The sequence below is a fragment of the Vigna unguiculata genome, chromosome 5, assembly GCF_004118075.2.
Source record: "Vigna unguiculata cultivar IT97K-499-35 chromosome 5, ASM411807v1, whole genome shotgun sequence".
NCBI lineage: Eukaryota > Viridiplantae > Streptophyta > Magnoliopsida > Fabales > Fabaceae > Vigna > Vigna unguiculata.
In genome coordinates, this window is record NC_040283.1 from 14,037,309 (window position 1) to 14,061,414 (window position 24,106).

The 24,106-nt window shown below is 33.1% G+C and overlaps 2 protein-coding genes across 3 annotated transcripts; both read left to right on the forward strand.

Moving 5' to 3' along the window:
* The first annotated feature begins 6,460 nt into the window (after positions 1 to 6,460).
* Positions 6,461 to 9,482, forward strand: LOC114185672 (putative kinase-like protein TMKL1). The gene is made up of 2 exons (XM_028073539.1): positions 6,461 to 8,010; positions 8,633 to 9,482. Exons 1-2 carry the CDS (start codon positions 6,588 to 6,590, stop codon positions 9,271 to 9,273), a joined length of 2,064 nt encoding a protein of 687 aa, XP_027929340.1. The 5' UTR covers positions 6,461 to 6,587; the 3' UTR covers positions 9,274 to 9,482.
* Positions 9,483 to 19,509: 10,027 nt separating this feature from the next.
* Positions 19,510 to 23,353, forward strand: LOC114185280 (RINT1-like protein MAG2). 2 transcript variants are annotated; one of them, XM_028072917.1, is made up of 4 exons: positions 19,510 to 19,955; positions 20,040 to 20,138; positions 20,905 to 21,008; positions 21,093 to 23,353. In XM_028072917.1, exons 1-4 carry the CDS (start codon positions 19,676 to 19,678, stop codon positions 23,001 to 23,003), a joined length of 2,394 nt encoding a protein of 797 aa, XP_027928718.1. In that variant the 5' UTR covers positions 19,510 to 19,675; the 3' UTR covers positions 23,004 to 23,353. The 2 variants fall into 2 exon arrangements, with proteins under 2 accessions (XP_027928718.1, XP_027928719.1); XM_028072918.1 differs by lacking the exon at positions 19,510 to 19,955 and having other exon boundaries at positions 20,041 to 20,122.
* Positions 23,354 to 24,106: the final 753 nt, after the last annotated feature.

The window sequence follows — 24,106 nt, forward strand, 5'->3', positions numbered from 1 at the left end:
CTCTCATATAATTAACGGTTCTAATGTTCCCAAGGATTAGGAATGTCAAAAAAATGTATACCTGCAGGTATCCACAGATAAAACCCGTAGGAAACATATATTAAAAATGGAGATTTAATTACTCGGATGGTACCCACTTTGGTAAGAGTGTGTCAATTTGGTACCTGCGAAAAAAAAATGTCAATTGCGTCTTCACTTTTGAAAAAATGCTTCAATCAAGTCCCTTTCAGAACAAAATAATTAACGCCGTTAACGACACGTCACATATCACTCTCTAGTTTTTTTTTTGTTTTTTTTAATTCTTTTTGTAATTTTTTTTGCCACGTGTCAAGTCCATGTTGTGACACGTGGCAATGTCAGTGCCACGTGGCAAGATAATGCCACGTGGCAGGATAATGCCACGTGTGACAAATGTCATTGTTGTAATTTCAATTTAGTACTCATATTTATCTCAGTGTTTCAATTTAGTCCCCACTTTTGTGTTTATGGTTCAATTTTGTCCCAATTTTTTTCAATAATTGAAGTATATTTTTTAATTCATTTTTTATAAGATTAAAACTAATTAAGTATAAATATTTTTACAAAATTAGGTACTTATATTTATATTAAAATTTATTGGTCAAAGACAAGATATGGGTTAATAATATACAATAACGCAATATGCTAAAAAATCATTTTTAATAAAAAATATTAGTATAACATTTATACAAATAATAGATTTGGTCTTGAATTGGACAGAGACAATTTTGCTCTATTTTGAAAAAGAAAAAGTGGATGATTATATTGTTCTATTAGTATAACATTTTTTTTACCACTAAATTTTAATATAAATATCAGTACTTAATGTTGTAAAAATATTTTTACTTAATTACTTTTAATCTTATGAAAATGTGACTTAAAAAATGTACTTCAATTATTAAAAAAAAATGGGACAAAATTGAACCAAAGACACAAAAGTGGGGACTAATTCGAAACAATAAAGTATATATGGGTACTGAATTGAAATCAGTATAATGACATTTGCCACACGTGGCATTATCCTGTCACGTGACACTAACATTGCCACATGTCACAACAAAGACTTGACATGTGGCAACAAAAAAATTTTGCAAAAAAAAAAATTAAAAAACCTAGAGAGTGACACGTGGCGTGCCGTTAACGGCATTAATTATTTTTTTCTGAAAGGAACCTGATTGAGGCACTTTTTCAAAAGTGGGACACAATTGACACTTTTTTCCCGCGAGTACCAAATTGACACACTCCTACCAAAGTGGGTACCATCCGAATAATTAAACCTAGAAATGGATATCCGCTACCCACAGGTACGAATATTTTTTATACCCACATGTTAACGGGGCGGGTACGAGTATCATAGTATCCGTACCCGTGGATACCTGTACCTGCTAAACTTTAGTAAAAAACATTGTAACCTAATTTTCTCTAAGCTGCACATCTTGTCTTCTGTCTTCATTCTTCCAACTTCAAGTATTGGTACATTGTCTTCTTCCAAGTACACCCCTTGACATTCTTTCCTTTCTTTAAGATTAGACATATACATCAAATCATATATAGATAATGACGTTTATGGTACACTTGTCATCAAATGATGAAATCACAATAAGAATACTTGGCACGTGGCAATTGTGGTTTATTATTTGTTTATTTTGTTTATTTTTCAGGAATCAATCGAAGAGAGTGAGCTTGTTGATCAAAGCACTAATTAAAGAATTTCCATTGTATTGAACATCATTTTATATTTACTTTTATAATTATTTGGACTTGTATGAACTTGAGTTTATTTGAACTTTATTTAAAATTTATGACACTGATGTATTTTATTTCAATTTATGATTAAATATTTATTTTTTAAATAATTTTGTAAATACCCGCGGGTACCAGTGGATACCCGCGGATATGAAAAAAATAGGCGGATACCCGACGAATATGGGTACGGGTACGGGGTAGATATTTATCCAGTGGATAGGGTACGAGGTAGATATTTATCCAGTGGGTAGGGTACAAGGCCCGTACCCTACCCGCCCCGTTGACATCCCTATCGAGGACTAAAAGTGGAAGCTTACATGAGAACATTAGATTTAGTACATGTGTTCCACCTCCACATGTAGATCACCTTGAGTTTCCTCTTGATTTTCTCTTCTAATGGGAAGAAAGAGAAAGGAACATAATAATACACCAGATCATAATCCTTTATGTAACTGCAATTATTTACTTAATTTCAATATTTCTAATTTGACCCCTTCATCAAATTTGAATATTATTGACATCTACACATTTAATATATCATGACCCATATATGCTCTTAGCCAAAGATTTAATTAATTAGATCACGTTGATACTTTGAATCATAATATAATGACCCTAACATATTTAATTTTATATATATATATATATATATATATATATGTATGATCCTAAATTGCAAACAAATTAAGCCTTCACAAATATTAGTTAGTGAGACTTTAAGTTTCATATTGAATAGAAATAAGAAAATTCATCAACATATAAGAAAAAAAACTTACGAGTCTATCGTCTTAAGATTTTGAGTTAAAAGTGATGTTAATCTCTTATATAGATTTGACTCAAATCTCATTGATATTATGTTTAGCAGTGGAGTTTCATTGGAGTGCGGGTGGTATCAGCCTCGTACCCCATTGCTAGATTCATTGTTTTCTCAACGAGAGTAAAGACAAGATCAATGTTATTGGAGATCAAGGACAATGCACTTGTTTCGTAAATTTGTTCACATGCAAGGTAAGGGTAATGCAACGCATGTATATGAGGAAGAAAAACTTTTACCCTACTTACGACATGTGGAGAATAAATTCTAATAGCTTTACATGAATACTATAAACATTAAAACTAAGCTCAATTTGAATATATTATTTTGACTCTCCAAAAATTCATTTGCATAGACATTTGATGTGATACAACTAGATCAAGAATGAAAATTTATAATATTTATCAAACTCTTCATATAAAATCTTTTAACCATATTGCATTAACTCAATAAATTCTCCAATATCATCATTTGTGGCATGGCTTGACTCTGTACCCATTTCCTTATCATCCACCGTGTCAAACATCAAATTATTAACAATAATTCTTTCATTACCTTCTTGTAGCATTACAAGTGTTTCATCTATCACATTTACTCCTCATATCTTGCCATATAGAAGCCATAATGTACATCCTTTTGGAAAAGGTTAAAGAATCATGTGCTCATACACTACTTCACGATCCTGCCATTTGTTAAAATTGTATTTTTTACATGAACATACTATTTCGCCCCTTACAACACTATTGGCAAATGCAAAGTCTAAAAATTTGTTTATGCCATCCATATATTGAGGTGTGTTTCTTGACATTTGGAAATGGGGTTTGTTTAGGCCAAAATAATTGATACATTATTTTAGGATAACAATAATATGCATAACAAAGGAGAATAATGAATCCTCCTTTCTTATCTAAAGTAGAAAAAACTGAATGAGCCAAGTTGGATCAATAATGCAATAAGAATTTCCAAAACTTTAGTATACAGCTCAAATAACAAGGTAATAAATTAAACACAAGAAAATATAATAAATTTTAATATCATGAATAATAGATGTTTATAGCTGGTCTTTAATAATATAATTTTAGTGTAACTACACCCTCACACCACTTTGGCTAAAGTGATTGTTTAATTCTTTAGGTACTTGGTTTGCTAATCATTAATCATGATAATTTCAATTTTAAAAGAAAGGTCTTTTTCATCAAAATTTAAAAAAATGACTCAAATTTGACGCATACTTCCTTAATCAAGGCACATGTAACACTTAATATAGGTTAGTGAGAGGTGACAGTAAAATTACTTCTTAAGCTATTGAACTAGTATGCCTAAAATCCTAATATGATCCAATAATTTTTGAAGTTAAATTTTTTGGCTTAATAGTTAATCTTAGACATGTAAAAGGTGTAGCTACGAGGAATACATGATCTTAGGTTACAAACTATGTGTTGACTCGTAATGTCCTTATCATATCCTATATATAGCTGACTTCCTTTATAGTTAGTTGAGAGAACTCTAACCCTATTAAAAGCTTTCTCCTTCTCGATATCAACATGATAAAGCCTTGTACTTTCTTTCAGACAAAGTTTCAAAAGGAATCATGTCATATGTTAGGGTGTAGCTCTTTCTACTTAATAGCATATCAACTTAAGCAACACCATTCGATTATAACTTGACCACCTAGATGACACATGCAACAATATTCTCCTTACAAATTGTTCCACTATGGATCAAACTTACAACCTTGGGTGTGATATCAATTTTTGGATTGAACGTTTATTTCTATTAAGAAGTGAACTTTAAGCATAACTTAACCCCGCAAAATCGACTTATAAGATAATATTTACAATCACTTATATGTTGTAAATTGACTTTATCATGAATCAATGTGGAATTTCAAACACACATGTTCATGCCAAAACATGTACATCTTGAACGTGTGACTAAATATTATTGGTGGTCCGATAACAGTTTGATAGATGATAGAACAATAAACTTCACTTGGATATGTTCTAACTCATAACTTTGATATCATGTTAAAAAGTAGACTTTAAATCCAACTCAATCTTATAAAATTGGTTTCTAAGATGATGTTTGCACTCAATTATATACGATAAATTGACAATATTTCTAGTTGATATGAGACTTTCAATAACTAACAAGTCAAAAATTATAGTTAATAATTAAGATAAAATTCTTTCTAATTAAGAATGTAACAACTTAAATATAATATTTGGATTGTAACTTAATCCATATAATCTCTATCACATAATAATTATTGAAAAAAAAGCACCTTATCGTAAAGAAATTCCTCAATGAACCTCTCATACAGTAGTCTAAACTCATAATCTTGATTTATGATATATCATTAAAGTAAAAAGTAAATAAGTCCTTATAAGATGTTACATCCTTAAAGTCTAAAACAGGTAAGCATATGATTTTAAAATAAGATGTTTTAAGGATATACAAGAATTATGTATGCTCTTTCATATTACTGCACTAATTGATATTTCATTTTTTATTAATCTCCATTGCACTTTCATTCCCATGTCACTGTAGTAAATGCACCCTTTAGCTTTCAAACATATTCTTTCTTTCTTCAGACATGGATTCACCTTTTTCTTGTTTTTTCTTCTTCTCTTCAATCTTCACTATCATTATCCCTCCTTTTCTTTTCTTCTTTCTATGGCCCACAAGACATGGAATCCCATTGCACCCCAAAATGCACATCCAATGCATGCTCTTTCATACAAACCCACCTCATCCCATCACATGAGGTCCAATCAAAACCCACAAAGGACACGTGTACGGTGATAGGAGCATGGGCCTGAGGGGACTAGGTGGGATTGGGGGCTCACAATCTTTGCCTTGAAATGACAAGAAAGAGGTAGTAGCTTCTTGCATAGAAAACCTTACCTTCCTCAAAGAGTGCAAACTGCAATATTAAACTTGTAGGCCATTTTACAAAAGTAAGCGTGCAGAAGCAAATAAATAATAACACAGGACTTGCAAAAAAGCAAAAGGGGAAAAATCATTGAATATTCTTATTGTCCAAAACATCATTTTGGAGAATTTTTATATCCTCTTACGACAGATTCGATTAACTGTTTTACGTCTTGTATCATTCAAATATTAAACAACAAAACTTTGAGTGAAGTTGTTTTCTGAATCAAATTTAGACAATTTTTAACAACTCTATAGCCTCATGCAAATTCACCATCATTTCTTGTTAAAACCTCGGATGTTTACCTTAAAATGAAACTCTGTTGTTTTAATCATATTGCTTACAAAATATAATTTTTTAATTTCTATTTATCCTATAATATTATCACTCTTAGTTGTATACATTTTAATAGATTTTATGCAAAAAGTGTATTGTTTTTATACAATAGTAACTCAACAATTTAACTTAATACCATATTTTTAAACAACAAACTCATATTTTATTTCAATGCTACAACTCTCAAGTGGCTTATATTTTTATATTTTCATATGAATGTAATTTTCAATAAAATATTTTAAACAACAAGTTAAATTTTTTATTTTTAAGAAGAAGTGACTCTTTATATATTTAAAAAAACCATGCCTAATTCCTTAATTTAAGCAATGCAATAAAAAATTCTTTGATAAATCTATCAAGAACCTATATTAAATATTTAATACAATCATTATTATGAATATCAAAAAGACAATAAGAAAGTGGGAAATTAATTCCGAAACACATGTTAAGTAATAGTACAATTTAAATAAAAGAAGTGAATGTTTAGCCTAGTATAGTTATAAAAAAAAAAAAAAACATTTAACGGTGCATGATTTGTAGAATTGCATCATAGCCGTGGAATGAACATAGAATCAGACACTGGCAGAGACCTTAACCTCACAACATTGGTTACACTCTCAGTCAACAGCGTGTCAGCTTTCCCAGAAAAGAGAGCCTCTTTCTTTGAACTTCTCACACAACACACTACAACCTCTCTCTCTCTCTCTCTCCCTTTCTCTTTCTCTTTCGCTATAGTTCATGGCGTTTCTCAAGTCTTTCTCTCTCTACATTTCCATGTCCTTGGTCTTCTTCCTCTTCTTTTGCTTCTGCAAAGCCAGTACTACCGCCACAAAGTCATTGTCCCCTTCACCCTCCACTTCCTCTGATGTTGAACTTCTCTTGGGAAAAATCAAAGCTTCACTGCAAGGTAACTCTGACAACCTTGTTTTGTCTTCATGGAACTCCTCTATCCCACTTTGTCAGTGGAGAGGCCTCAAGTGGGTGTTCTCCAGCGGCACTCCTCTTTCATGCACTGACTTGTCTTCTCCACAATCTACCAACCTTACACTCCACAAGGACCCTTCTCTTCACTTGCTTTCTCTTCAGCTCCCATCAGCAAATCTCTCTGGTTCCCTCCCCAGAGAGCTTGGGGGCTTCCCTATGCTTCAAAGTCTTTACCTTAACATAAATTCATTGCAGGGAACCATCCCTCTTGAGCTTGGCTACAGCTCCTCCCTCTCTGACATTGATTTGAGTGACAATATGCTAAGTGGGGTTCTTCCTCCATCCATTTGGAACTTGTGTGACAGGCTTGTTTCCCTTAGGCTCCATGGTAATTCACTATCTGGGTCTGTTTCTGAGCCTGCATTGCCCAACTCATCCTGCAAGAATTTGCAGTTGCTTGATTTAGGAGGCAATAACTTTTCTGGGAGTTTCCCTGAGTTCATGACAAAGTTTGGTGGGCTAAAGCAGCTTGACCTGGGGAACAACTTGTTTATGGGTACAATTCCTCAGAGCCTTACTGGGCTGAGGCTTGAAAAATTGAATCTTTCCCACAATAACTTCAGTGGGGTTTTGCCTTTCTTTGGAGAATCCAAGTTTGGTGTGGATGCTTTTGAGGGGAATAGCCCTGGTTTATGTGGACCACCTTTGGCAAGCTGTGCTAGGACCTCTACACTGAGTTCTGGTGCAGTTGCTGGCATTGTTATTAGTCTTATGACAGGAGCTGTGGTTTTGGCCTCTTTGCTGATTGGGTATATGCAGAACAAGAAGAGGAAGGGGAGTGGAGAGAGTGAAGATGAGTTGAATGAGGAAGAGGAAGATGAAGAGAATGGTGGTAATGCTATTTGTGGAGCTGGTGAAGGGAAGCTTATGTTGTTCCCTGGAGGTGAGAATTTGACATTGGATGATGTGTTGAATGCAACTGGGCAAGTTTTGGAGAAGACTTGTTATGGGACAGCTTATAAGGCTAAGCTTGCTGATGGAGGCACCATTGCTTTGAGGTTGTTGCGAGAAGGTAGCTGCAAAGATAGGGCTTCATGTTTGTCGGTTATAAAGCAATTGGGAAAAATTCGCCATGAGAATTTGATTCCTTTGAGAGCTTTCTATCAGGGGAAGAGAGGGGAGAAGCTCCTTATCTATGACTATCTGCCTCTCAGAACACTTCATGATCTTTTACATGGTTTGTTCAACATACAATCTTCCACTATTGCAGTTCTTGTTATTGTTTCTATATTTCAATCATACACTTGCACAATGGCACTTAAATTAACATTCCTATAATATGTCAATGTGTCCAAACGAAGAACCAAAATGCTCATGAATTTTCAGCCTAAAGAGAAAAGAAATTATACCTACTGGTACACCTCTGAACAATCATGATATCTATTGTAAGAAATTATTGAAATGGGGTGCTGATGAATTTTCAGCCATAAGAGAAAAGAAACTATACCTTCTGTCATATCTTTGAACAATCATGATATCTTTGAACTATCCTTTTTGTGTAGCTTCTTCCTCTGTTTGTTATTCTTGATCTCCCATTGCAGAAAATTCATAATCCAAAATCAATAACTATGTATAACCAAGAAGTTGCATCCTTCCTTATATCTGTAATGTAATCATATATGAATATTTATGCAGCCTATCAATAGGGTGCTGTTGAAGGTTATCCTTGTATAATTTGTCTAATTTCTTTAATGAAAAGTTTCACTAGTGAACATAGATGGTAGTTTACCTTTTTCAAACCAAACAATTTCACTGCAGCTTGGCACTGATCATTATGTTGTGATTTCAATTTTCCACAGAAGCTAAAGCCGGAAAACCAGTACTGAACTGGGCCAGAAGACACAAGATTGCATTAGGCATAGCGAGAGGACTAGCCTATCTTCACACAGGACTAGAAGTTCCAATCACTCATGCAAATGTGAAGTCGAAGAATGTGCTTGTGGATGACTTCTTTGCAGCAAGGCTAACTGATTTTGGGCTGGACAAGCTGATGATTCCTTCCATAGCAGACGAAATGGTGGCGCAGGCGAAGACCGACGGCTACAAGGCGCCGGAGCTTCAAAGAATGAAGAAATGCAGCTCCAGGACTGATGTGTATGCTTTTGGCATACTCCTGCTTGAAATCTTGATTGGGAAGAAGCCTGGGAAGAATGGAAGAAGTGGTGAGTATGTGGACTTGCCCTCAATGGTGAAGGTGGCAGTTTTGGAGGAGACAACAATGGAAGTGTTTGATGTGGAACTGTTGAAAGGGATAAGAAGTCCCATGGAAGATGGGTTGGTGCAGGCACTGAAGCTGGCAATGGGGTGCTGTGCACCAGTGGCATCTGTGAGGCCAAGCATGGAGGAAGTTGTGAGGCAGTTGGAGGAGAATAGACCAAGGAACAGGTCTGCATTATACAGCCCTACAGAAACAAGAAGTGGCAGTGTTACACCATTTTAAGGTTTCGATTCAACATGCTTATTAATCAAATCAAACTTTTGATTTTCACTTACTACTTACGTTGTGTTTTCCTCTTTTTCTCATCTGAATGAGAGGGTAGTTTATGATAATTTTTTCGTTTTTCTTTGCTCCATAACTCTTTGCTTTAGGTAGCGCCCTATTGTTTTTGAAATCACATATAGTCACACAATTATGCAGATTCCTGGTCCTAGAAATTGTGCAATGCTTCAATTTCTACCTTTTCATAAGGAACTGGTTTGAGACCCTTGCCTTCGGTCGGTTGTTTTTTTTATTTTTATATATATTAGTTTGTTAAATAAAAAAATAGTTAAGTTATATTTATTATTCTATTGATAAAATATTTTTATAATTTATTTTATATATTATTATTATTTTAATTTTATTAATAATATATTTCAATGAGTAATGTATAATATTAAATAATTTTAATAAAAGTTAAAAATTGATATCTACTTTTTTATATTGTATTTAAAAAAAAGTAACTAAAATTTTGATTATTATTTTTAAAGTATTTGAAGAGATAGTTATATGATAACTGTCTTAGAATTTGTTTAAATTAGATTTTAGATTTTAATATTTTTTTAATAAAACCTTATAAGAAAAACTCAAATGAAAAAGAAAACCTAAATTTTAACGAAGATGATGAAAGAAAAAAAGAGAAATTTAACATCGAAAGCCAAAACAAAAAAGTTAAAGTTGGAGTTTGAGAAATTTTATGAAAAAACAACCATCAACCGAACCAAAACAACAACCAAAGGAAGATGAAAACAAAGAAATCACCCGATGAAACAAAAAAAATCTTAACAGCAAAATGAGAATGATAAAATACAATTCTAGAGTTTGAGAAAGACCATTGTGAGAGAATGTAGTAAAAATAGGAACTTCATTTCACAAAACCAAAACAAAATATATCATTTTAGTGGTGTGTGTGAGTAGATGTAATATCTCATTTAATAGCTTTTAAACCACTAAATAAAATATTATACAGTGATAACACAAAACAGATAGTATAGAGTTAATATAGAGTATTAATACAGTCATCCAAAAACCATAGTAATAACTATATGTACAAATCTACTATGAGAAGAGTTAGATAGGTTCTAACTCTGAAATCCAAAACAGATCTATCTAAAACATAGTCAGGTACAACTTCCTCTGTTCACATAATTAAGTGATCATAGTAAAGAATAAACTAAAAACAAGCAAACACAAACCACATAGGGTAAGCTAATGATGATTAAAGAAAAGATCAATTAGATCAAAATTCACATTTATAATTTCTTATCACAACTCATATAGAAAACTTTCCAATACAAATCAATAGTTGATTCTAGACTCAATTATCCGGATATATGCAAGTGACATCGACCCTCTTAGTGGTTTGCACCAGTGTGTGATTCCCAAACTCTGTAGAGTTTGGCCTCAAGGGGTTATCAGCCAATCACACACCAGGTAAGTCTCCTTCGCGCCTAGGATTTGATCGAGTTCAATGACTAAGACTTCCTGTTACTTCTCACGACATAACTCATTATACTCTACATGAGCCTTAATGATTATTGGAGTGTCAAGATACCAACCAAAATTGAGTCCTTGTGTCCTTGCATATACTACTTTATCAACACTTAGAATTTCTCCATGAAATTCTTCCACGATCCACACAAAATAGGCTCATATCTACTATTTCATACATATCATAGTAATCAGGTCATAGAATCCATGTGAAATCATTCAATGCATTCAAACATGCCAAAACAACAATCATGTAAAATAGGGCATTCAACGTTCAGTGCCAGGTTCCAACTCTAAGCACCATTTGCCTCGCATTTTTCACCGCTTAACGCTAAAATCACCACTCAATGCCCACATTTAAAATTCCTTCCAGACTTGTAGTGGTCCCAACGCTTAGGCACCGCTTGGCCGGCGCTCAACGCTGATCCTCTCGCATTTTTCAACGCTCAGTGCTGATTCTGAGGCTTAACGTCACATCAGAAAACAACACAAGTTTGGTTTTTCTTGAGAAATCTGCTACTTGTTTTCATGACTCTTATTGGCACTTCCATTATAGATTTAGGGTTTAGGGTTTAGGGCTCATATCTACTATTTCATACATATCATAGTAATCAGGTCATAGAATCCATGTGAAATCATTCAATGCATTCAAACATGCCAAAACAACAATCATGTAAAATAGGGCATTCAACGTTCAGTGCCAGGTTCCAACTCTAAGCACCATTTGCCTCGCATTTTTCACCGCTTAACGCTAAAATCACCACTCAACGCCCACATTTAAAATTCCTTCCAGACTTGTAGTGGTCCCAACGCTTAGGCACCGCTTGGCCGACGCTCAACGCTGATCCTCTCGCATTTTTCAACGCTCAGTGCTGATTCTGAGGCTTAACGTCACATCAGAAAACAACACAAGTTTGGTTTTTCTTGAGAAATCTGCTACTTGTTTTCATGACTCTTATTGGCACTTCCATTATAGATTTTTGGTTCCAAAATAGTTCTTGAACTGAGGACGATGATACCAATTAGAGTTATGACTCAAGAATCTATTTTTTCTCAATTTAACCTAAATTCATACAATGCATTCACATCTCAACTCATACAAAAACATCAACTAGTTCACAAATTCACAACACTCAGGCTGTCAATTCTAATTACACACAATTGCATCAAATGAACTCATCAAATACAATCACTCTTTAGCTCCCCTTACCTGGTTCATCAAGTCTCAACCTCCTAGCATGGAAAAACCCCTTTTCCACTTAAGAACATACCACTCAACCTATAAATCAAATTGACATGATTAGGAAACATCATCAGAACCACATATCGACAAAGAATCCCAAAAGAAGACTCAAAAACCACATACGTCCCTTAATGGATCCCATGCAACCTAAGAACGTTTGATGGAGAAAGAGTAGAAAATCAACTTACTTTATGGAGGAAATATATCAGATAGAATCAGAGAGCATTCTGTAGGGACCGCCTCAGCAGTTTTTGATCGTCAAACACATGAACGCACGATTAGATATTGTAGAGAGAAGGGAGAGAATTCCTAAAGTTGTTTTTTAGAGAGATAGAGAGCTTTTAGATAATGAGATCTTTTTATGAAATTTCTATTTATATTTAAGATTTTATTATTAAAATATTACTAAGGTCTCATTATTTGAAACAATGACTCTCTCTTAGAACAAGATTTTCTAGGCTCTCAGAGTATAAGCTTCTTGAAGAACTTATCTGAGTTCGAAAAGAAAACTTTCACATCAGTTGTAGTATTTGGCGCCGGTGAAAGGTGCTACGCAAAGAAATAACAAAATCAAAGATGCAACCACAAAAGGTCGAAAAAACCATAATGGACACGTGTAGACAATTTACATATGGGTATGATGGTAATATCCCTACGAGTTTGGTTTCTTATATTTATAGTAGATTTGGAACTTAATTTAATTTTATTAAATTAATTTTACTCTTATACAATACACAAATTTATTAATTCATATTTTAACGTTGTCTGCATCTATGTTTTGCCTTGTATGGTTCACTAAGTAACTATAGGATATAACTTAATTACATTTTTAGATTATGTGATATTTTTATAGTTCTTTATATAAAAATATTTAATTATAGATGACAAACTTAAACAAAGTAGAACTATTTTAATATATATATATATATATATATATATATATTACATAATAAAATAACTTTATTTTATAAATTCATAATTATTATTTCTAAAGATATGTCAATAGAATCTTTTTAACACAAGTCAATTTAATAATAATAATAATAATAATAATAATAAAATAATAATGATAAAGACAATGACATATATTATAATTAAAAACTCAAAGCTCAATTTTTTTATAGTCAATAATTTTAAATTCAAATGCATTAAATATTCCAAAATAAAAAAGTTGTTTCACTTTGAGTGTTGGATCCATTCAATCAATAAAAAACATTACAGTAAAGGATGAATAGAAAATCATTACACTTGTCCCGTACACTTTTTGTGACTCAAGTTTGGCTAATATCGGGTTTGGCTTCACCAGTTTAGACATAGCCTAACCATTCAAATGGAAAGTATAATGACACTATTGGTGAGAGACCTTTCTCTAATATCAGTACACAACTCTTCCCACACTTGTCCAAAGGTTCTAAAAGCATGGACAATACTGTGAGGAAATGGAGAAGACAAAAATTGAACCTCCTCCTGGAAAATCAGACCACACAACAGATGGCAGTATAATGGTTGTACAAAATTGTTCAAGGTCTTCACCTAATAGGTTAAGCTTAGTTGTTTCATCAATACAAATTTTGTTCAAAATCCATGCTTATATGAAAAGGGCAATCCATACAATAGAAAACTTGGTGGAAAGAAGCATAAACATAACACATGCTAAACTAATGTCACACTAGATTTTACTGAAAATCATAGTGGCCAACAAAAATAATTATCGAGGGTGTTGCCAGATCAAACAATATTAACACATATTGAAAATACTAAACAAATGATACAAATCACAAGAGTAAAATCTAACATCATAAAGATACATGAGATTCTTAACGTAAAAGACTAATAAAAGATTACTGAAATCAAGTCCAGTTAAAGAAAGGCAAAAATATTAACTACACCACAAATAAAGGGATAAAATGATCAAGTATTGCTAGCACAATAGTGCATTGCATTTTTATGTAGAATCTTCATGTAAAAAGATAAGTTATATGTTTCGAAATCATCAATAAATATATTTTCCTTAAAACTAAAGGCAAAGTACAAAAAACTAAAGGCAGAGAAAATGTACTTAGTAGGAAGTTATGAAGTTTTAACATATGAGAAAATTGAATTTATTTTCTAGAAAAGGTTAAAAAAAACACAGTATCAATTAGATTTATAATTGCCAACAATTTTGATTCAAGTCAACTGGTCTTAAAGTGACAAATTTACTAAGAAATTGAATAGACAAAAAAAAATCTAAGAGAAACAATAATATAATAGCAGATCATAGTATTAGTGCATATAAGTTAGAATAAACTAAATATGCAACATAAACTTTTAGCAGAAATTTAAATACAAAGTAACCCCTTCCTTCTTTTTTTTTGTCTATGTATCTTATACATTCTACTCTTATTTTACAAGCCTTCACGCAATACGCACATAATGGACTCAAATTGGTTTGGTTCACAGAATCTCCAACCAACATTAGTTTTTTACCTTTCAGTCTTACTAAAAAGTTCATGGTGTTAAACCTTCAAGTATAATATGAAAGAAATTAATGAAGCATATATGAATAATTAATTTTTAAACTACAAAAAGATGTAGAGCAGAGGATAGTTGTCCAAAAACACTTTGGTGACCATATGTAATTAACTGTTATATCACACTATATTGTATACGAGATGTCTTTTGTCAATAGAAAATCATTACTTGAATCCTAGAAGAGATAAATTTGTTTTATTAAGCCTTCATCTATCAATAAAAAATCAAAAATTGAACATCTGATGAAAAAAAAGGTTAAACCGTTGTTTAACAGGCCACCGAATAAAAACAATAGATTGTTATTGTTGAACTGTAGAGAGAAAGGCTAATAGTAATTTAGTTCATGGATGAAATTGAAGAAGAATAAGCACAAAAAATGTCAACAAGTTAAAAATCTAGAACTATCTGAGTACTTTCCCTTGAATAGTGAAAGAAATTGATCATAGTGTATTAATAACATGTTATAACTTTTACAGTAGGTCATGGATGTACAAAGCTTCAATCTTCAATCAATGCTTTTTTTTAAAAGGAGGAGGTAATGTCCATAACTCTAAACACATAAAATAATTGATAATAGAAAATATTCTCTTCAAGTTAAGTATTGGATAATATTGAGAAAACAATTATATATACGGATAAAATAAGCATAAGGTTAAAATATATATAAATTTATCTGAGCACAAATTACCTACTTTCCATATGAGAAATGTAGTTTAGAAATTGTTTGATATTGTCATACCTTAAGTTATTTGAGAACAAAAAAGCAACATCCTTTATGATATCAAACTTCTTAGCCATCCCATTTGCGAATTATGGGAAGCCCTCTCATCAATGCTTCTGCTATTGTACCTCATTCAGCCTGAAAATTTCAACCAAACAATGAGCCCAAATGCAAATAACAACAACATATTAAGGAGGACAAAGAAGAGCAAATTGCTAAACTTGCTTTTGTTATGATGCAATCACATACTCTCATCCATTTGGCCATTTGAGTCTCAAATATTCTAATCTACAAAAGCAAGAAACAATTTCAGTGAGTGGCACTCTGTTATGCTCATTTACATGTTGTACAAAAACCAAGAAGCAATTTACCTTACTATAGTCTTCCACTACAGTAAAAGATATAGTAAGCACCAACAATGAAACAAAAAGGACACCTATGATAACAACACATAAAAGGAACAACCACAACTTATCCAAGTAACTATGAGGATTACAACACATGACAAAAAATCTTATTTGTAACATACTTTTAATCATGTTTGTCCAACTATGCCTTTAACCACACCAAGTGGGAAACCAACTTGCTCTAGCACAGGACCTTGCTTAATGTGAACTTACAACATGTAATAAACAACATCTAAGCAAACTTTTATGAGCTTCTTGGTGAACTTATTGAGTGTTAAAATTTTGGGTCATACTTGAGTGAATAGATCAATAAATGAATAATGAAAATGTTTATCATACCTTAACTTAACCCTAAACAAATTTTGGGTCATACTTGAGCTTTAAAAGACTTTTCTCTACAATGTCTATTCAATTCTCCTAAGTAAGAAAATATTTTATCATTACATTCCTGAAAGAGGTATATGAATAAATTGATGATGAAAAATTTATTATAAATGCAACTAAAATGTTGCAAGGAGAGACCTTTTATCAAATATCTCCAATGTTAAAACAGACAAAATACTAGTTATAGCACCACTGTCCAAGAAAGTAGTTTGACGACACCCTTTTCATCACTAAATGCAATAACCTGATCAATAGAAAGATAAGATGACATCAATGAAATAATAACATAGTTCCAACATTTTCGAGTACACTTTCTGACTATCTTATCATCCACCAAAACCATTTCAATATGTTTACCTCCATCCCTATTTTTGACCTCCCAAAGATCATTGATCCTAACTCCAAGGTTTAGGGTCTCCCTATTTCCATCAATATCCTTAACCGTATCAAACTTCTTGGCCATACTTTAACAACAATTTTGGTACCCAAGTATGCCTACAAACACAAATAATTCAAGTTATTCAAGTTATACAATAACTAAAAAATGTAACATCACAACTTTGTTATATGGCTAAGAACAACAACCAAATTTACAATGAAATTTAAAACCCAAAGACAACAACTTAAAACCTAAACAATAGAAAAACACAACCACAAATATCATACACAAAGCTTATGAAGAGTGTTAAATATACAACTGAAAAACACAAATCAAGCAACACCAAAAATAGAACTCACAACCCACAACCCTCAACTCAAACACGAAACCACAAACAACACAAAAAATAGAACCATAAATTGTCGTAAAACCCACAACCAACATACGAACGCAACTCCAAATGAAATAAAACAAACAAAATCCTAAAGCCTTAAAAGATCAAACAAAACCCTAGACCACAAAAAACTCAGAACCCAAAAACGACCATACAGTCCACAAAAGCATTGCACAACAACCACACACCCAAGAAAACCCCTTTACAAATACCAACCCAACAAAACCCCACACCCCAAAAAAATACCCCTTTTACAAATTGCAGACCTTGGACCAGAAATGTAGTGAAGACGAAGAAGTAATGAAAGGAGAAAGGAGACAAAGGAAAAAGGAAACCACAATGAGTTCTTTTTTCAAGTCTGAACCTATGTAGAGAAGCTATGAAGAGAAATCCATCACACACAGTGTTCGTGCCAATCTATCCCGTATAAAATGACCCAAAAACCTAAAAAATGAACACATGTTGATTACTGAGGCATGAGCAACATATGGAAATTTGGACATGTGTCAACCATTTAAGTAGGGTCATTTGTATAATTTTGGTTATACATCATTAAGAATAGAAGTTTTAGGCTCAATATAATGCCATGTTTGTAGAACAACGATATTTAAACATGAACTGGGTGCTAATGATATTTAAAGGGATTGCTTGAACAACTTGGTTTTTGTTTGATTTTGGTTCTATAATTTCCACAATAATTTTCCCTATTAAATGTTTTAATGATAATTTTTCTCAATAAGGTCCTTTGAAATCCAAAATAAATTCAGAGATCATTTTCGGGTGAGGAGCTTTTCTACGTAGATGGCATTTAAGATGATCAAAACTCAATCCTAAGACATAAGAGAAACCATGGGGCTTTACTATTTTCGTACCCTCGTTATTAGACATGGAACCTCAGTATTAAGGATGGACAAAAAAAACTTAAATTTTCAAAACCTATCTACAATTATCTTAATCTATATTATATTTAGTTTATTTTAATGAATTTATCTTAAATTTAAATGTATATATTTGGATATATATATATATATATATATAAATTAGGTCATTTTTTATATTTTGAAAAGTCAAAATCAAGATTGACTTGGATTAGTTCATATAAGGTTGAGGTAGGCTAGACATCATGCAAGGTTGAGTTGGGTCGGGTTACACTAAAGGAAACTTAAGCTCAATCAAATTCAAGTTAAGCCAAGTAAGGTTCAAGTTAGGCAAGGCATGGTTAGGTCTTACTATAAGTCAGGTTGGGCTTAAGTCAAGTTGGACTAAGCAAGACCTAAGTTAATCTTGGCAACGTTAGATTCTTATGTCAAACTAAAATCATGAGGTTTGTCAAGTTGGACCTAGATAAAATTGGGTTGAGTTGATCTTAGGTCGGACAAGTTGGATTAGACTTGCTTTGGATGAGTGAAGTTAAGGCCAAGTTGGGTCAAGCTGATATGCTAGGGATGAGATGATAGGAGTTTGCTTGAGTGAACTAAATCATCTTGGACTAAGTTCAAGTTGAGTCTCTCCAACTCCATGTGACACTAGTTCATGTTAGAATAATATAATAAGGACATATTTCAAGTTAAGATAAAGTTGGTGAGACCTAAATTGAGTCGAAACAAGCAAAACCCATGTGAAGTTGAGTTAATTTAGGTCTACACTTGGTTAAATGGACCTCCATCCACATTGGGTTGAATGGGTTTGGACAAATGTTTGGCTAGTCGAGCTAAGTTGACCTGGTTCATGTGAAGTTTAGTTAGGACGAACCCACATAAGATCAAATTAGATGAAGAAAAAGTTAAGTCAAATTAAATCAAGCTGGTTGTTCCAAGATTAGACCAAATTAAATTATGTCAAGTAAAACCTAGATAAAATCGAGTCAACTTAGTTGACTTGAGTCTAATTAAGTCAGAATAAGTAAATCCATATTTGATCGATAAAAATTTAATAAAAAAAATATGCACCTACATATTTGAATAAAAATATATGTTTTGAATATAGTAAAAACGTTATTTGTAAATATAATAATATTTCATATATATATATATATATAAAAGTTCTTTTTATAATTCATTTCTAAATTATGCGATATAATCTCCTTTTACTATTAATCATAATATTAATATAGAAACTTTACTTCTTCATTAAATCATAAAGTAAGTGATTTCTATTGATAAAAAAAGGCATGTATTTATTTTTTCTATTTAATAAATTTTAAATCTGGAAACAATACGCATCGGTATGATTTATTATTTCCGCCATAACATAAGTAATTGGAAAAGATATTAAATTTGTAAATTGTAGAAACCTTTAGAAGAAAATAAGTTCAATATATAGAATTTCGGTCTTTATAAATGGAAACCACGTACCAATATTCAGTATAAACAAGGAACTTGTCAATTTTTCATGAAGAAAAATTGAGAAATATAAAATTTCTTTAATCTTGAATATAATTTGAAGAGTTTTATTAACTTAACTAGTGTTTCTAAAACGTTTACAATTAAAGAAGTTATTAAAAATTATACAAAAAAACACAATAAAAATATTAAAAATGTATTTTTCCATATCTCCATAAAAAAAATCCTTTTTAATTTCTTAAGAAGTGGTCTTACCACTGTCACAAGAAAACTAGTTAGTGTTTGCCTCATTTTAACATTAACATTAAAGATGCAAAAAAATTAAAAAATTAAAAAAAGTAAAATATAGGATTGAACGAACCAACCCACGCCCTATGTGAGAAGGTTCGTATCTTGAAGAGGTTCATCGGAATCCGACACCGGAAGCGCAGAACAGCCGCACACGGCGGTGAAGAGCCTTCGAGAATAATCAGAATTCTAGCTTCACGATGGAGTCGCTCCAAACGCTACCTCCACCCTCTCATCTCTCACCCGCCGCACTCTCCTTCCTCGACCACAGATTCCACACCCAATGCGCCCTCGCCGATGCTCCCAACTTCGTCTCCGAGCTCCAGACTCAGTGTGCCGAGTTGGATCGCGCGCTCGACGAGTTGACTCGAAGACTCGGAGAGGGTCTCGCCGCGTACGCCTCCTTCTCCGGCGAAATCCACGGCGTCTTCGGCCACGTCACCGATAGGTTGACTGCCCTCTCCTCCACTGTCGTGGCAGGTTCGATTCGATGTTTTTTTCCCCTTTTTAGGTCATCTTAATGCGTTGAATTTTGAGGAAAGGTTTTGGTTTTGTTGAGTGAAGATGGAGGAAGAGGCAAAGCGGATGGCAAGGGTTTCAAAGAGGAACTTGCGGCTTTGGCGAAGGAAGTGGCTAGGTTGGAAACGGTTCGTGTTTATGCAGGTTGTTTTTTTTTTTTTTTTCATTGTTCCTTTAAATTGTGCAAAAGGAAGAAGATTGTTACAAGAATTTTGGTCGATTTTTGTGATGTTGGTTAGGTTTAATTATCTAGAAAGTTTTGGTTTGAATTTGAGTCTTAGGTATTATCTATTCTTTTGAACTGTGCTATAATTTCTTAAAGCTGCATTTGTGTCATCAACAAACGGCTCTTGAACTTTATATTCTGTGTGCAAATCAATGAAAATTGATGGACTAGGAGGAATTGCAAGATGACTAAGCATTTGTGTTTCATGATCGTTGTTGTGATTATCAAGAAATTTGTTAAGCCTTTTTCAGTTATCGTTATCTCCTTTGGTTTGATTTCCTAGGTGTTGCTTTCTTTTTGTCCTCTCTGTCTTTCTGGAGACAGAATCGAAGTACGATGCTTAAACATGCTTCTCCATAAGAACTTTTAGGAGAGGAAAACTAGAAGGAAAAAGAAATTGATTTCTCCATAAGTTAAAAGTAGTTCATGCATAAACTAATTTTTAAAAACTTTCTTATATAACTTCTCCAAGTTTTAATTTTAACTTGAGCATAAGTTAGCTTTAACTTACGAAGAAGCCAATTTTAATGGTTTTTATGATATGGATTTGTTGCGATAATCAAGAAATATTATGGTTTTCAGTAGTTGTTGTCATACATACTGCATTTGGTTTGAGTTCTTAGGTGTTACCTTTTGTGAATGTTGTTTGTTTCTTGAGACTCCTTTCTTTCTTTTGTCTTCCAGAGACAGCGCTTAAACTCGATACTTTAGTTGGTGATATTGAGGATGCTGTATCATTTACTATGAGCAAAAGCATGAGGAAACATTCTTCTAGTCAAAATTCACAAGTGAGCATGCTTTTACAATATTTACCAGATGATACTGGAAACTGCATTGTCACCATATTCCTTAATTTATCTCAAATGTTTCAGGAAATGCATATGCTAGCTATTAAAACACTGAAAACAACAGAAGGCATATTAGCTTCAATTACAAAAGCACATCCTCAGTGGAAGCAACTTGTGTCAGCTGTTGATCACAGGGTTGACCGAGCTCTTGCTATTTTGAGGCCCCAGGCAATTGCTGAGCATCGAGCACTTCTTACTTCGCTTGGATGGCCCCCACCTCTTTCGGCCTTTACCTCCTCTAATTCAGATGCAAGGACCGCAAAACAAGTCTCAAATCCTCTGCTGAGTATGCAAGCGGATCTTAAACTCAGGTACTCTGAAAACTTTTTTGCTTTGTGCAACCTACAAGAGTTGCAAAGGAAAAGGAAAGTTAGGCAACTTGATGGCCATGACAGGGAAGTTGCCCTACAACAACCACTTTGGGTAATAGAAGAGCTTGTGAATCCATTATCATTAGCTTCCCAACGGCATTTCTCAAAATGGATTGATAAACCGGAATTTATTTTTACACTTGTATATAAAATCACAAGGGATTTTGTTGACTCTATGGATGAATTGTTGCAGCCATTGGTTGATGAAGCAATGTTACTTGGTTATAGTTGTAGAGAAGAATGGATCTCAGCAATGGTAACTTCATTAACCACATACATGGCAAAAGAAATTTTCCCTAGTTACATTAGTCAACTAGACGAAGAGAGTGCTACTGGGACTCAGTCATCTGCTAGAATATCATGGCTGCATCTCATTGACTTGATGATAGCTTTTGACAAAAGAATCAAGTCTTTAGTAGAGAATTCTGGGGTCTTGCTATCCTTTGACGATGATGATATCATGCAGAAAGTTTCATCTCTATCCATTTTTTGTGATCGTCCAGACTGGCTTGATCTATGGGCTGAAATAGAGCTAGATGATGCCCTAGTTAAGTTGAAACTCGACATCCAAAATGAGAATTATTGGATAAAGAAAGTTGAAGGTGCTGTTCTTTCATCCTATACTGATGATTACAAGTCTCCTCTGATTTCTAATTCCTTTCTTCGCCATCTAGCATCTGTTATTGATCGTTGTCGATCATTGCCTAGAGTAAGTCTGAGGTCGAAATTTCTCAGGTTAGTAGGTCTTCCTATTATAAGAAATTTTTTTGATTCCATACTTATCCGCTGCCAAGAAGCTGAAGGTTTGACAGCCTTAACTGATGACGATGCTGTATTAAAGGTTACAATTTCTGTCAATGCTGCTCATTACTTCGAATCTGTTCTAAAGGAATGGTCTGAGGATGTTTTCTTCCTTGAGATGGGGATGGGTGAGAATGATGAGGCAGGAATGGAAAGTAATGCTAATATTTATGAAGGGTTGCCAGAAAGTTCCAGAAGGGTTATTTTTGATGACGAGATAAAAAAGTTGGAAGAGTTCAGAACAGAGTGGGTTGAAAAGATATCCCTAGTTATTTTGAGGGGTTTTGATGCTCTCTCTAGAGACTATGTGAAGAACAAGAAGCAATGGCAGAAGGGTGAAGAAGGATGGGCCGTGTCGAAGGCTCTAGTAGAAGCCCTGAATTATCTGCAAAGTAAAACTTCGTTGGTAGAAGTGGGTTTGAACAGTAGGGATTTCGTTGGGGTTTGGAGAAGTTTGGCGGCAGGAATTGATCGGTTACTGTTTAATGGTATTCTTATGAGCAATGTAAAATTTCACAGAAGTGGTGTTGACAGATTTGGTAATGACTTGGACGTTTTATTTGGGGTATTTGGGTCATGGTGTTTGAGACCTGGAGGATTTTTTCCAAAAACAAGTGAAGGTCAGAAGTTGTTGAAGTTGGATGAAAATGAAGTGGAAGAATGTAAGACAGGGGGGAAGAAGTGGTTGAGGGAGAATGGGTTCAAACATTTGAGTGTAACTGAAGCGGAAAAGATTTTGAAAAATAGGGTGTTCACGAGTTGAAAAGCTTCTGGGTTTCATTTTAAGCACATACTCTGCTGAAATGGCTTTTGGACTTGTGAAGATTTAGGATTGTTTCGTGGTGTACATTACTTTAGACCGACCAGTTGAACCAATTCAATTTTGCTTAGTTGCAATAAATATATTTTTCATTTAGAATGTTCTCAGCCATTGCCTTAAAGACGACGGTTTATACTTCATATTTCTATATGCTAATTATACTGTAAATGTGCAGTGAGAAAAACTATTCTTTCTATCATTTTGTGCTGCCTTTTGAATTTGATATGAACAAGACCGTGTAAAAATGAATTGCAGTTTTTTTGTATCAATGACTACATGACTGTTATTTCTTATGGTGATGACATTAAATGTGCATGGAAGTTTTAGGATGATTTTGTAACTTTTAGAAATTAAAATTTAGGGTTTAGTCTAACTTAATCTCAAATTTAGTCAGTTTTTGAGATGAAAGTTATTTCACACTTGTATATGCTATCCTATTTATAATAGGATAATAATATTTTGATTTATTTTTCTTTCTTTTTTAATTTACCATTCTAAGTAATGGATTAAAAGTGAATTAAAAAAAAAAAACTTAAAATATCATTATTTGTTATAATATTAGAAGATGTGAAATTTTTAACCGGATCAGCTATTTTAACTTGCTTTATGTAGCATTGGACAATCTACGGTGATTCAATAACTTACAGTTGGATTTGAACAGGTTTAAAAATTTAGGAATTTAGTTTGGGTTTAACTTTAAAAGCTGGTTAATACGGTAAAGATTGTTCGCAATATATATATATTATTTTTATTATATGAATGTATCTGAAATATCTAGGCATGTTAATTATTGAAAATGTGTTGCCCTACAAACTAGGGTGACGAAAGAGATTTCTAATGCTCACGAAGTCATGCCTTGTTTTAATGGTATTTTAGAATTACCTTTTTAAGGATTTTCAGATGTTTTACGTTATCTTAACATTTAAATTTTAATCTTTATTTCTTTTTAATATTCAACACCAATACTAGGAACAATTTAGTTTTTTCCAAAAGTTTTTTTTTTCAAAAAAATTATTTCTCCTGCCTTTGACATAACTCATGATTTT

What these genes read in the sequence shown, in the direction of transcription:
- LOC114185672 (XM_028073539.1), top strand. Translation starts at nt 6,588, where the DNA reads ATGGCGTTTCTCAAGTCTTTCTCTCTCTACATTTCCATGTCCTTGGTC. An exon ending in ACTTCATGATCTTTTACATG is followed by an intron (nt 8,011 to 8,632) that starts GTTTGTTCAACA and finishes AATTTTCCACAG; the next exon opens with AAGCTAAAGCCGGAAAACCA.
- LOC114185280 (XM_028072917.1), top strand. Translation starts at nt 19,676, where the DNA reads ATGGAGTCGCTCCAAACGCTACCTCCACCCTCTCATCTCTCACCCGCC. An exon ending in CTCCTCCACTGTCGTGGCAG is followed by an intron (nt 19,956 to 20,039) that starts GTTCGATTCGAT and finishes TGTTGAGTGAAG; the next exon opens with ATGGAGGAAGAGGCAAAGCG. An exon ending in AACGGTTCGTGTTTATGCAG is followed by an intron (nt 20,139 to 20,904) that starts GTTGTTTTTTTT and finishes TTTGTCTTCCAG; the next exon opens with AGACAGCGCTTAAACTCGAT.